The 14,215-nt window shown below is 36.9% G+C and overlaps 1 protein-coding gene across 5 annotated transcripts in view; it reads right to left on the bottom strand.

Moving 5' to 3' along the window:
• The window catches only part of moody (G-protein coupled receptor moody), a 116,921-nt gene that overhangs the window by 30,983 nt on the left and 71,723 nt on the right, over nt 1–14,215 (bottom strand). For 4 of the 5 annotated variants that reach the window (XM_081772164.1, XM_081772165.1, XM_081772167.1 and 1 more), the window contains exon 3: nt 9,216–9,356. The exons of the other annotated variant lie outside the window; for it this stretch is intronic. In XM_081772164.1, coding sequence (XP_081628290.1) covers nt 9,216–9,356 — 141 coding nt within the window. The remainder of the gene's footprint in view (nt 1–9,215; nt 9,357–14,215) is intronic. 5 annotated transcript variants of the gene reach the window in all.

Here is a 14,215-nt window from a genome sequence, read left to right as displayed (position 1 = left end):
ATGAGGATGATGTGTCTTCAATTAAGGTTGCTCAAAGTTTGCTTAAGAAGAATTCCTTGAAAAACGACTTAGTCTTCATTGCAACACATTTTGCAAAGTTGCCAGATGCTATTGCCAAGCTTGAAAAAAAGAACAGACTCTAGCTAGTTCTCTGAAAATCTTAAATGATACTCTCAAGAATCTGAGTGTTGTACCTGGTGACAAAGGCGAGTACATTCGGCGTAAGTATGATCGTGTTGTAAGTGCTAATCCAGATTTGGGAAAATTGAAGGACATCGCTAGTGTTATTGAAGGTGATGCTGATACAACTGTTGACAGTGACATGGATCCTTCCCAAATTACATGTTTCAAGTATGCTCCAGTTTCATCTGTAGATGTGGAAAGATCATTTTCACATCTATAGCGAATTCTTTCTGACAGGAGACAGTCTTTCCTTTGAAAATCTTAAAAAGATGTTAATAATTTCAGAGAACAAAAATATGAAAAACCTTTCGTAAGTGAAAATGAACTGCTAATGTAGTGTAAAATGACTTCACTTTAGTATTTCTTGTGCTTTAAATGTTTGTGCTAATGTAACTGCGTGTGAATAAAATGTGATAGTGTTTTTAGTTATTGTTTCATTGTTACTGTTGAAGAATGGCGAATGAATTGTTAGATGTTGTCCCTTCACGAGCTGCTCAAGTTTACAGAATTTTAAGTGGTAAGTACAAAGTACAAAATGAAACATTTTATTCGATTAGTAAACGAATTATAGGATATTATAGCTTTTACATATTTTAGTATCTATTTTCCCCCAAAGTTCGTGATTGCTTGTTTATTTTATTTTGCCATTTTATCCACCATTTTTGGGTGTTTATTTCGCAATTTTGCCATTTTCGGGTTTTTATTTCGCCATTCATTCCGGGCTTTAGTCATATTATTCTGCCTGGTTAGTGTATTTTGTTCAAATGAAATGAAATGAAATCTTTGAGTTTTACGTCCTACGATTATGCCGGTTAGGCTAAAGGAGACGGTGATGATGAGTAATGAATGAAATTGTGGAATGAAGAAAGTGGGAGGAAACGGGAGAACCCCGAGAAAACCCACGCACACGGTGTTTGTCCACCACAAAGTTCACTTGGCGGGGGCTGGGATCGAACCCGGGACCCCAAGCACCAGAGGTGAATGTTCTACCACTGAGCCACCGCGGCCCCGACTGAATATAAGTTCATCAGCCAACAATATCCCGTCATTTATCTAACAGTTTAAACGACCTCGTACTCTTAATCGCAATTTTCATTCACATTTGGATCATCAGTTACAATACAGCGACCAATTACAATACAGCGACCAATTACAACATGGGGTCAATTTTGGCAATTTGTTAGCCTACTATTTCCCAATGGGTCTACTGTATGTGCTGCTAGGGTTAAATGTGCTGCCCTCTTGACTGATTTTGTGGAGTTATTAGATTTGAAATTATACTGTGGCGGCCATACACACACATACATTTCCCTAATTAGAAATCGAAGTTCAAAAGTCAAAGTCCAAATATACTCTGCTAACAAATAAATACGTGCATAACTTCTTGAGTCACCATGAAGTAAATCAAAACATCCAAAGAAAATAATTCATAATAAAATAATTCAACGTAAATCTACAATATGATAGTTATTGCATGAAACGTGAAATAATTTGAAAAATTTTCAGTTGACTTTATTTTAAAAAAGAAGAGGAAACATAGCATACTGTCCGGAAAATGACGTCAACTGAAATTAAAACAATATTACGATAATAATCGACCCATGAACTCCCTTGTGACTACTGTGTTGGTTAGCGTACACGTTTTTGGTGTGCGGTACCGGCCCTAGCAGCACGGAAGTAGTCTCAACAGTGGATAGGCTGCCAACTGCCAAAGTTGCCCCTACGTTATAATTGCCTACTTTGCCGAGCATTTGCCAACCAATCCAATATCCTACGAAAGAACTGTTACAATCGGAAAATTACGATTGGGAAAACGAGGTGAAAATTGTTGGATAAAGGACACGAAATTGTTAGATGCCCAAACTAAAATACGTTGCACCAACGAATTTTTACAACTTTATTTTTGCAATTCCTTACCATGGAGATCATTTGGCTTTGTGGGGCGCACTAAGCGCCAGACTCCATATTAAGCTGGAAGATTACGTCTCACATAGCTTCGGCGCTTGAAAGAACGATAAACTTCCAACTAACTACCATGTTTATTATCTAACTGTTTCATAGGATGCAGTCGTACACGAGCGAATAAGTATTAGTATTTAATATTCACCGATACTGACACAGTTGGGAGGCCACATAATTTTGTTACACAGTCTCATTTAACTTTCCGAATCTTGTTATGACGGAACACTTTTAGACAAAAACCTGCGCGATAAGATTTGATATATCAAAAATCCATATCGACAAAAATACGGAAATTGATCGATATATCAAAGCAGTAGTCTACGCAAGGGACATTTAGATTTAAATATCTCTCTCCAACAAGCTATTACGGAAAAAATAAATATTTACTATATTAAGATATACATTCAAAAAGCACGCTTGTCCTGAAAGCTAATGAGATTGAGTGCTTGAGCTCCCTTGATGAAATTATCCGTACGCCATTATATCGATTTGTGGTGGACAAACACCGTGTGCGTGGGTTTCCTCGGGGTTCTCCCGTTTCCTCCCACTTTCTTCATTCTACCATTTCATTCATTACTCATCATCACCGTCTCCTTTAGCCTAACCGGCATAACCGTGGGACGTAAAACTCAAAGATTTCATTTTTTCATTATATCGAAGTGTCCACCTGATGGATTTTTTATATTGACATTGAAATAACTGAAAATTTCGGTCGATAATAGCTATATTGAAACATCGCTTAAATTAAAATAAAATCTGACCAAAGGAAACACTTTTTACTACTAATCTTTCTTACATCTTCGGTAATATATTTATCATTGCCTTCATTAGACATCTAACTTCTCTCGTTTTCTCCCTAATTAAATCCCAATATAAGCTGTATCTTGACTATGCTTAGTCCTCTCGGTGTTTTCCTCCAAATATTTTTCTTAAGAAATCTATTTGTTGTCTTTTAGACAGGGCCGTAACTTGTGAGGGGACAGGGGGCAACTGCCCCCCAGGGAAGCTCCCTGCTGTTCGATAGGCCCATTTTAAGACAAAATTTTGTACGATACGAACATGAAATTATAAATGAAGCATCAAACAGGTTCACTACATTACATAAACAAAACAACACACAAAAGGTAAATAAAACAAAAATGAGTCATGGGCCCACTTCAGTGAAAAATGTCTACTATTAGGGACCCTAGAAATAATATTTATTCGTATGGCTTTCAAATTTTGTCAATATTGTCCTCTTAATTAGTTTATGTATTGAACGGGCCCAGGGGCGTAACTAACGGCCCCTCAGACCTTGCCGTGCAGGAGGGCCATAAAGAGTAAGAGAAAGCTGGAAGAGGGGGGCCCAAGAATTAGAAAAACAACTTTTTCTAGGAGGCCCAAATACGCATATTAATACTTGCCCCTCCAGAAAAAATCTAAGTTGCGGCGCTGCTTATAGATATCCTCTTTCTTCTCCTCTCCTTCTAATGATTTATTCTTCTTAGGGAGACAAGACAGCTCAGTGGGCCGGTGGGAGTAGCCGAGCGGTCTGAGGCGTTAGGCTAATGATTGTCAGGTGAAGTCCATTGGGGGTTCGAGTCCCTCTGTAGTAGCAAGGGTGGAATTTTAACTGTCCTCGATGTTTCGGTGTAATCGTGTCCCTGTCGTGTCTAGTAGTCCTGAAAAGTGGTTGAAGTAGAAAATAAGTCAGGAAGTTAAAAAAAAAAAAAAGTGGTGGTGCGTTTACCTCTGGTGTGTGAAGTCCCTGGTTCGATTCCTAGCCAAGTCTGTGATGGACAATATTGTGTCCTTGGAGTTTTCTCAGGTGTAGTTTTACTACCATTTTCTCCCACTTTTTCATTCCACCAATTCTTCCACCATCATTCACTAATCGTCTCCTTTAGCCTAAAGGGCATAATTGTGGAACATTAAATTGAAAGATTACATTTAACTTTTTAAACCTTCTTTTCAGACTAAGAAGTAATTCTATTAGAGTGCTGCCCATTATAGCTTTGAAATAAAAGTAAAAATAAATTCTGACCAAAACTAATACTTGTTATTTCTAATCTGTGTGTTAATCCAGCAGCTAGGAAAGTCCTGTTGGGAGTTTGAGAGCCAGAAGGTTTGTTTGTTTTACCGAGTTCTACTATCTTTAGTGTTAAAAAAAAAAAAAATTGGTCACATGTTATGAATCATGGTCATTATTGCGCAATGGCCGCCATCTTGAATATTCCTTTCGTATTCACTACATTTTTCTTAAATACATCTAGCTCAAGCTGTAATTGTCGCAAAGTTATCAGTTATACCTCGTTCGATTTGCAATAGTATAGGCTTTTAGGTGACGTTATTCACTTATCAGTAATACACACAAGAGGGAAGTAAAGGAGGGGAATTTTGAAAATTTCCCTCAAAATTTTCCCTTTTACCGATTTTTTGCTATTGTTATATGGCAACGCTGGGTTCTAGGCGAGAAAGAAAAATTACATACATTTCCTGTAATGTGATAAATATATGCTGAAAGTTTTGTCTTGATTGGTTTATTAGCAGAGAAGTAATAAAATATTTTGTTTTTTTATGATTTTGGTCGCTCTAACATTCTTTGGATGTAATGAAAGTACTTTTGTCACATAGAAAGAACTCCAGCTCAGACTGTAATTGCCGCAGAGGTACAAATAATATTTCGTTTTATAATTTGTTTGATTAGAGTAATAAATGGTGTGGTGATACAGTTGACCTGCAAAAATCTGAATTAGATTATGAACAGTCACGCCCAATGCAATGGGAAAAGTTCCTTTACGAATTAGTACTCTCATTCTGTATATCATCAAGTACTCAACGTAGACGTGATACCTTATTTCAGATATCCTATTTCCTAATACACAATGGCTTAAGAAAACACCGTTACATGTCGCTAATGCATAAGCAATACACCATTTAAGTAGATCCAAAACTCTCATCACCATGTTGAACCGTCAAGGGCTATGCTGCAGTTATGATGATGTACTACGTCAAGATCAAATGCTAGCAAACAGGACTATTATTAGGGCTAAATGACACCGTGTTCCCATACCTCCATCAATAAAACCCAACATTCCTGTTCGAGGTGTTATGAACAATTTCGACAGAGAAGAAGCTACATTTTCAGGAATGCATGGAACACACGACACAGTACTTGTCTTGTTTCAAGACCATCATCTGAGTGATAAACTTAACGTCTCGTTAGAAGAACCTGATAGTCCAGAGAGATACCTGGGAACGTTTGGCATTGATGTCACTTCACGAACTCTCACTAAAGATATAGATGCCCAAAAACTATTGTACTACACAAAGCCAAAAACAAGGTGCAGTATCCTCAGTACTTTCGTTCCTAGCAATGACAATTACAGCAAATGAAATAAAACAGCCAGGCAGAAATTTAGATCTCATATGGTTTCTTTCAAGATTTCTTAAAAAATCCAACGTACCTCAATTAGATTTTCCTCAGGAAGTTGAGATTCCCTCTAGAAACGTTTTTATGAGTGCACTGTCTGAACATCCATCTCACAGGACCATTACGGGATATACTCCAATACTACTCTATCCTGCAACTCAGTATGACTCTATTTATACAACAATGTGTAATTTCCAAGATATCTTGCACCAGTTAAATGTCGAAGAGAGTTCACTGTGGTGTGACGAAGGCGTATATCATATAGCTAAAGAAATTCAGCTTCTTCAACCCGAGTTTTCCAACATATTTCTTGGCCTTGAAGGATTTCATCTTCAGAAAGTCGTGCTTGCATGTATTGGTCTATACCTCAAGAGAAGTGGAGCTTTGGAAATTCTTGTTCAGACTGAAACCATGGGTCCACACACTGCTGAAAGCGCTTTAAAAGGAAACCTCTATAGCAGGGGAGTTAGAGCAATGGGAATGCTTTGTGAAGTAATGGAAACACTGGAATGGAAGGCGTTCATGGAACAGATTAACATAACTAAATACTCCGAATTGTTCTCAATAGTAAAACGCATACAGTTATCAGTGTATGAAGAACAAAGTTTATCTAGTTGTGGAATTTCTAGCATTATAAGTGGAACAAAAAATGATCAAGTAATAGATGAGTACTTACTCTCTATACAAGGAAAAGGAGATACTAGCTACAAAAACTTCGTTCAAGAAAGGCTTATTGACAAATCCAAAGGTATTCTAGATCCCATACATAAACAATTTCGAAAGACAAAGAAACACATATCTGCAACCGAGACGGCACTCCAAGAAACAAATAATGCTATTCGGTTCATAGAAATAGCATGTTCAAGAAATTTCGATAGACACAGTACTAAAATACGAGCTTACATCTACATCGTATTATCTAACAGATGATGGATTCTTAAAGAAAGCAGATAAAGCACAACTCAGCAAAGAACTTGAAAAACACTTTTTAAATAAGAATGATGCAGTTAGTCATCTACCAACGCAGGAAACGAGAGCAGCAATGGTGATTGACTTTATACTGTACGCGCGAAAAGTCTATGTCAAACGACTTATGTGTAAGACGTTTGGAGACTACTTTGACTATTTGTGGAAAATATTTTTAAAACTCTCCGAAGGTTGTTTGCGCACTGCCATAGTGTTTGACTTGTATCAAGATAAAAGTATCAAAAACTGGGAGCGACTGAGGCGACAAAAAAATGTTGATCCTATTGATGTGATTCCTAGTAACCCAAATGCACCCCTTCCTGTCAACATGGATACTTTTTGGGCTTCAAGCCAGAACAAAGCACGTTTGCAAGAACTCTTCATTGAGTGGATTGTCGATCAAGGAAATTCTATAAAATCTTTGTATTTGGGAGGAGGTCACAAACATAACCCAAAGCTATGCCTGAAATTAACCGAAGGATCTGTTAGTTTGGTACCAGATCTTTACTGTGAATGTGAGGAAGCTGATAATAGAATCATGAAACATATCCAACACATGGTCGAAACTGATTCCATTGAAAGAGTTATGATTGCCTCAGTAGATAAAGATGTTATGATTTCCGCACTATATCATTTCAAAAGGAGTTATAAAAAATGTGCCGTAAAAGAACTCTGGGTTGTCAAAGACACACGACCATCTATGAGGTACATACCACTTCACAAAATGACGGAGAACATGGATGACACACTTTTATATGTTCTTCCTGCTGTTCACAGTTTAACTGGTTGCGATACCACAAGTAAGGTTGGGACAAAACTTATGGCACTTAAAACAGCAATGACATCAGGAACCCTGTTGAACAATTTTGGGGTTGCTCCCTTGAATGAAGGAATGATACAAAATGCCGAGCTTTTTATCGCAAAAGTACTTGGTTCATCAAAACCAAACTGTGATATGGTACGATTTGAACAATACCACAAAGCAAAAGCTATCAACTTTTCTCAACTATGTCCAACATCATCAACGATAGTCTTTCATATACAGCGTGCATATCTTCAGTGCTACATATGGATGACTACTGGATGAATCCCAACACTGAATCCACTAGAGTATTTTTACATAGAAGAAGCAGGATATCTTAAGTCAATAATAACGACTGGATATTTCAGACCTCCTGAATTTGTCTCTCCTTGTATGTGCAAGACATGTACAAAAGTTAATGTTTGTCCTTGCAGAGTGAAACAAATACCGTGTTGTCCATTCTGTAAATGTAAAGTGAAGAATATGTGTGTAAATGTGGGATGAAAGTGTCAGTTTATCAGACATTTGTGGACTATTATGTAAGAAGAAGAATAAATTGCTGTTTGAAAATATCACTTGATATCAAATTTGGAACACATTTCTTAATTACGAAACATGAAATGTTACGATTTTTTTAAAAAATCTATGTCTTCACTTGTGAATTAAATATTGGGTATTAATGTTTAGTGAATTTCTAGTAGTTCCACTTCTATCTTTTAGTGTTTCCACATCATTAAAGGAAAATATTTCGTGTGAATTTTATATTTATTTCCCTTATACTTCCTTGTCATAAGTTATAATGGCACATATGTTAGATTAATCCACACCATTTATTACTCTAATCAAACAAATTATAAAACGAAATATTATTTGTACCTCTGCGGCAATTACAGTCTGAGCTGGAGTTCTTTCTATGTGACAAAAGTACTTTCATTACATCCAAAGAATGTTAGAGCGACCAAAATCATAAAAAAACAAAATATTTTATTACTTCTCTGCTAATAAACCAATCAAGACAAAACTTTCAGCATATATTTATCACATTACAGGAAATGTATGTAATTTTTCTTTCTCGCCTAGAACCCAGCGTTGCCATATAACAATAGCAAAAAATCGGTAAAAGGGAAAATTTTGAGGGAAATTTTCAAAATTTCCCTCCTTTACTTCCCTCTTGTGTGTATTACTGATAAGTGAATAACATCACCTAAAAGCCTATACTATTGCAAATCGAACGAGGTATAACTGATAACTTTGCGACAATTACAGCTTGAGCTAGTATTTAAGAAAAATGTAGTGAATACGAAAGGAATATTCAAGATGGCGGCCATTGCGCAATAATGACCATGATTCATAACATGTGACCAATTTTTTTTTTAACACTAAAGATAGTAGAACTCGGTAAAACAAACAAACCTTCTGGCTCTCAAACTCCCAACAGGACTCTCCTAGCTGCTAGACTATGTGTTCGACGAAGGCAATGAATTGTGATGAAGGTAATTATATATTGGTGAAGATATAGATTCGTAACTAGGCCTATGTGTTTTTTTGTCAGATTTTATTTTTATTTAAGTAGGCCTATGCATAGTTCCAAAGAATAAGCAGCATTCAGATTAAATATTGCACAATCCTATTTTAGACCTGATACACAGAACAGTTAAGTGTTCTGGGACGCATAGTTTGGGAACCATTATTTACCAAATAGTTTAAGAGGTTATAGTCTTTTATTACCCAATAACATATGTGATACCACTTTACATTGATTATTATGCTTGTAATTATCCACACAAATCGAGTTCACAGCTCGGAGGTTACACACAGAGACACACACATATTGATAACACGCCTCAACAACTTCAAGCCACAAGCATTGTGTAATCGTAAACAACTAACCTGATGATAAATGCCGCTGCAACATTTCTCACCCGCGGGCATCGAAGTAAAGCCACAATGGTCAAGAGGTTTCCTACGATCCCAATTACCATAATGAGAATGGTCATCACAGCCGCAAAGGTTAACAGAGGTCGAGAGAAGCTGCATGTATATAAAAATAAGATTTTCTTTTTACTGCATACACCACACATATATATTACGCAATAAAGATATCACTAATAAATACTATGATTATTTCCTTTTCCTATATTGTTTTCCTCAAGATTCAAGAATCATTAGAAATCAGTCCATTGCTTACTTGGTTTACAAGAAACTTTCGGCCATGCCAATGGGAGAAGTACTTACGTTTGAATAAGCTTCTAATTGTGCTTTTTGTTCTAATTTGACGACGCTGAATCAAATAGAACTATAGTATTTTAAAACATATCCGTACATGGGGCGCCCAAAAAATGAACTCAAGGTTGGAGTATAAATATAAATATAAATATCATAGAGTCAAGTGGGATAATTGTGAAACGAAAATCCATACTTTTGAGTATACAGCAAAAACCGCTTGGGTTAGAAACATGAAAAAATACCATTATATCCTATTGTTTATCCTATATTAGGGTACTTCAAAACCACAATTAATTAATTTTTACAACATCCCATGGCGACGCAACACCTGCTGCCATTTTGCGTTTTTTCGATTTTAGGCGTTTACGTTGTTTTGAATATCTCAGCATGCATTTGTCCTAACAAATTGAAAATTGCTGGACGTCTCCAACTCGTGTAGAGCTAAAACTTCGATCTCTTAACATTTTCCCTAAAACCACTTGAAGGGGGTGAAATCAGGATCTGCAGTAGCAACATTTTTGGACATTGAAAACATGTTTGGGAAGAGTAAACAACTGACGTAGAGGTCTGAGTTTGTGTGTGGATGTAGTCCGGTGACATAAGTTAATACACAAGAATTTACAGACCTGTAGCTGCTCCCAAAGGTCTGAAAAAAATCGTAAAGTTGGGGAATTAAACCAATTTAGCATTTTTCACTGTCCAATATCTCCAATAGGTCTGGATAGAAAAATCTGAAATTTTGGGAATAGTTAGTCCTATAGTATACCATAACATGCAACAAAGCGCGTTTTGTGTTTTTGAGCAGAAAGGGGTCAAACTATTAAGTAATGGTATCATACTCTAAGAGGTGTTTTGTTCACAAAATCTTTTTTGGACATTGAAAACATGTTTGGGATGAGGAAACAACTGACGTAGAGGTCTGAATTTGTGTGTGCACGTACTCCGAGATCATAAGTTAATACACAAAAGTTTACAGACCTGTAGCTGCTCTCAGAGGCCTGAAAAAAAGTCGTAAAATTGGGGAATTATGCCAATTTAGCATATTTCACTGTCCAGAATTTATCCAGTCCCATTGGAGATATTGGACAGTGAAATGTGCTAAATTGGCATAATTCCATAACTTTACGATTTTTTCCCAGGCCTTTGGGAGCAGCAACAGGTCTGTAAATTATTGTGTATTAACTTATGTCCCCGGACTACATGCACACACAAATTCAGACCTCTACATCAGTTGTTTCCTCTTCCCAATCATGTTTTCAATGTCCAAAAATGTTGCTTCTGCAGACCCTGATTTCATCCCCTTCAAGTGGTTTTAGGAAAAATGTTAAGAGATCAAAGTTTTTGCTCTACACGAGTTGGAGACGTCCAGTAATTTTCAATTTGGTGGACAAATACAAGCTGAGGTATTCAAAACAACGTAAACGCCTAAAATCGAAAAAAAAAACCCGCAAAATGGCGGCAGGCGTTGCGTCGCCATGGGATGTTGTAAAAAAATAATTAATTGTGGTTTTGAAGTACCCTGATATAGGATAAACATTCATGAAAAAAAAATTAGATTTTTTGCACATGGTCGAGCGGCAATTTTTCTTTTTTTTCTCGATCACTTTGTATGGATTGACCCTTTAATGAATGAAATGTCAGTTCAACAGATTTAAATGTTTTCTTGTTCACATCTGTTTTAAGGCCCATGACTTCAAATTTATCATGAGGTTGGATTCTTAATGCTATCACGATATAACTATATCGTGGTACTATTTTGCCGACCTCCTTTAAACTGTGCAAGAGGAAAAAAAACTGGTCTAACGCACTTTGTTTCAGAGTCGTCTAATTCGACAAAATCATCAGATGTGTCATCCAAATTATCATCATCAGAAGATGATGTCAGATAAGCAAGCATGCTTCAGCAGGGCATTCTTCGTCGCTGCTCCAAGAGTGACGAGGCTTCTATTGTTTATTCTTGGATGCTCTACAACATAGTGGCATTGAAACATCATAGTTAGCATGCAATCCTTCGTATATTTAAATGTTATCACCTTCCATAATAGCCCAACACAGTTTCATAATAGACTGGAATAGTGGTGACGTAATTTCCTCTCCGTTACCATGGTGATCGCCATTTTGTTTTCTATACAAACGTGAGTGTGTAAATGAGGTGTTGAGTAAGCAATGGCTGTGAAATTATTTAGAATTTTTAAATACTTTGAGAACGAAGTAAAGTTGGTGGAAAAAGGCGAAAATGCTCTTGAATCAAATCACGTGTCTTCCGTAATGTATGATGGTGAATTTAAATATTTAAAAGGCAGAGTGGAGGTAGACATGAAGAACTGAAGTTGAGGTAAGTTTGTATCCATTATTTGTTAATACAAATGCCTCAATGTATTGCACAGAAGGGGAACAAACCTTATGTAAAGATCGTGTTGATTTGTCTGTATCATGTAATATTACAATTGTGTGTTCTGATCGAATCATATTTGCTCATTTATTTTGCCTTAGTAATTTTACGTTTACGATTAAGAATTTTATGTTGCCTACAGAATATCGGAAATCTTCAGTAAAGAATTCTAGGATATTGCTTGTTCCATTTCTGCTCAATTACATTAATGTTTACAATCAAATACATAACACATAACCATTTATGCGTTATTTCTCAGCCTTCGCTCGTGTTTGTATAGAAAATAAAATGGCGATCACCATGGCAACGAAAAGGATGTGACGTCACACTATTTCAGTCTATAGCCCCTTGACTTTTGACCCATGTTGCCCCTCCACCATGCATCATTTCACACATTACTTACATGGTACGAAAAGCCCAAAACATCCTCTAGAAAAATGTATATTTAGTTAGTGAGGCATTTGATATACAAGATTGGCAAAAGTTTTGCAACAAAAAATAAGTTTTTTTCGTTAAAAAATAGATGCTTACAGGTTATATTTTTGTCTCAAAAACTGTTATATTTCAGATATTTGAGATATATGCAATAGATATAGCAATAAATTTACTGCCTTGTCATATTTTTTGAGATTCGAAGTCACACAGTTCTAAAGAAAATAGGAATGTTTCACAAAAGCCTCACTTTTTCTGTGTTTCACAATTACCCCACTTGACCCTAACTTTGAAGGCATTTTTTTCGTGACCCTATGAGCGAATATGATTTTTAAAACAGTTCCATTAGATGCACGTTTACAAATTAGTATATCTTTCAAATTTTTAAGTTTAACGTCCTACGATTATGTCCTTTACGCCAAGGGAGACGCATAGTTAAGGCAGGGATGCAAATAAGCAACAAAATTTCCATCGCCCAAGAAAAAAACTACTAGCCCACACCCCACAATAGAAATCATTTACTTACCTTCGGTATGATATTAAATGCTCGCCCGCACCGATGAACCACTCGCCCCAGGCGAGTGGGCGAGCGGTTATTTGCATCCCTGAGTTAAGGCAAGTGAATGATGATGATGATGATGATGATGATGGAAGAATTGGTAGAATGAGAATGTGGGAGGAAGCAGGAGTACCCGAGAAAACCCATGTACACGATGTTGCCAACCACAAACTTATTTGACCGGGGATCGAATCAGGGACCTCACGCACCAGAAGTAAGCGCTCTACCACTGAGCCACCTCTACAAATTAGTATAAAAAGCGCATTAGAAGCTTATTCATGCCATTGAGATAAGCGGTAGTTTCTTCCCCTCATGATAGATTGCCCCTCAAATGATACATTACATTTTCCCCTCTTTTCTTCACTAAATCGAAATAGACATTGAGTTGGGTTACCAGATGTTGTTATCTTTTACCCAGACACGTCTTCTGTTTCGGCATCGAAAAGTGATTTTATTGAGTTCTTAAGAAAATGGGAAAATGTAATGTTTTTGAAGGGGTTACCTTACAGACAAGTGCTTTAATTTCAATATTTATAGCCCCCCCTCGCTAGTCTAGTTGCTAGTGCGTGCGCTTTTGCTACACATGCTTGATTCCCGGCAGGATAACTCGGAAAGGACGCATTAAATCTACCTTAAACTGTAACACCATGTCTTATATAGCCTCGGTGTTGAAAAACAAAGCTAAGCGCCAACCAAAATTCTCATTCAATATTTATAAATATAACTGTCAGTATTAGTATTGTTGCACTGAGTGTCAATTTCTACAGGGCATCCAGCAGTACATTTGGACCTTAGAATGATACAAAGTAATATGCGGGTTTGAAAAGAATTTCAATTTGAATGAACCAGACGGATCTCAGTATAATTGGCGCGGTCTGAGGACAGAATAGCAGTTGAGAGTGAATAGAAACTTTGGTAGCGGAACTGTTATGATCTGGCTAGCAGGGACGTACGCAGGGGGTGGGTCCTGGGGGTCCGGACCCCCCGAAATTTAGACTTTTCAGTAAATGTAGCCTAATTTAAGGGGCAATTTCACGAATTTTAATATGAAATACCCTCATATTGAGTTTGGACCCCTCCCGAAATAAATTCCTGCGTACGCTACTGCTGGCTAGGGTTGTGTTTTGCGCAAAAAGTAAGACAAACGTTACAACGACGTGCACTAGAAACTCTGGTTTGTATACAGAGATACTGTAGGCATGTATTGTAGCGAACATGCAGCCAGAATGGACTAAATTATAAAGGACTGAAGGCGCATACTTCGATGTCGCCTGTATCGTG

This window comes from Thermobia domestica, chromosome 9, assembly GCF_964235325.1.
Source record: "Thermobia domestica chromosome 9, izTheDome1.hap1.1, whole genome shotgun sequence".
Taxonomy (NCBI): domain Eukaryota; kingdom Metazoa; phylum Arthropoda; class Insecta; order Zygentoma; family Lepismatidae; genus Thermobia; species Thermobia domestica.
This window is presented reverse-complemented; position numbering and strand designations above follow the sequence as displayed.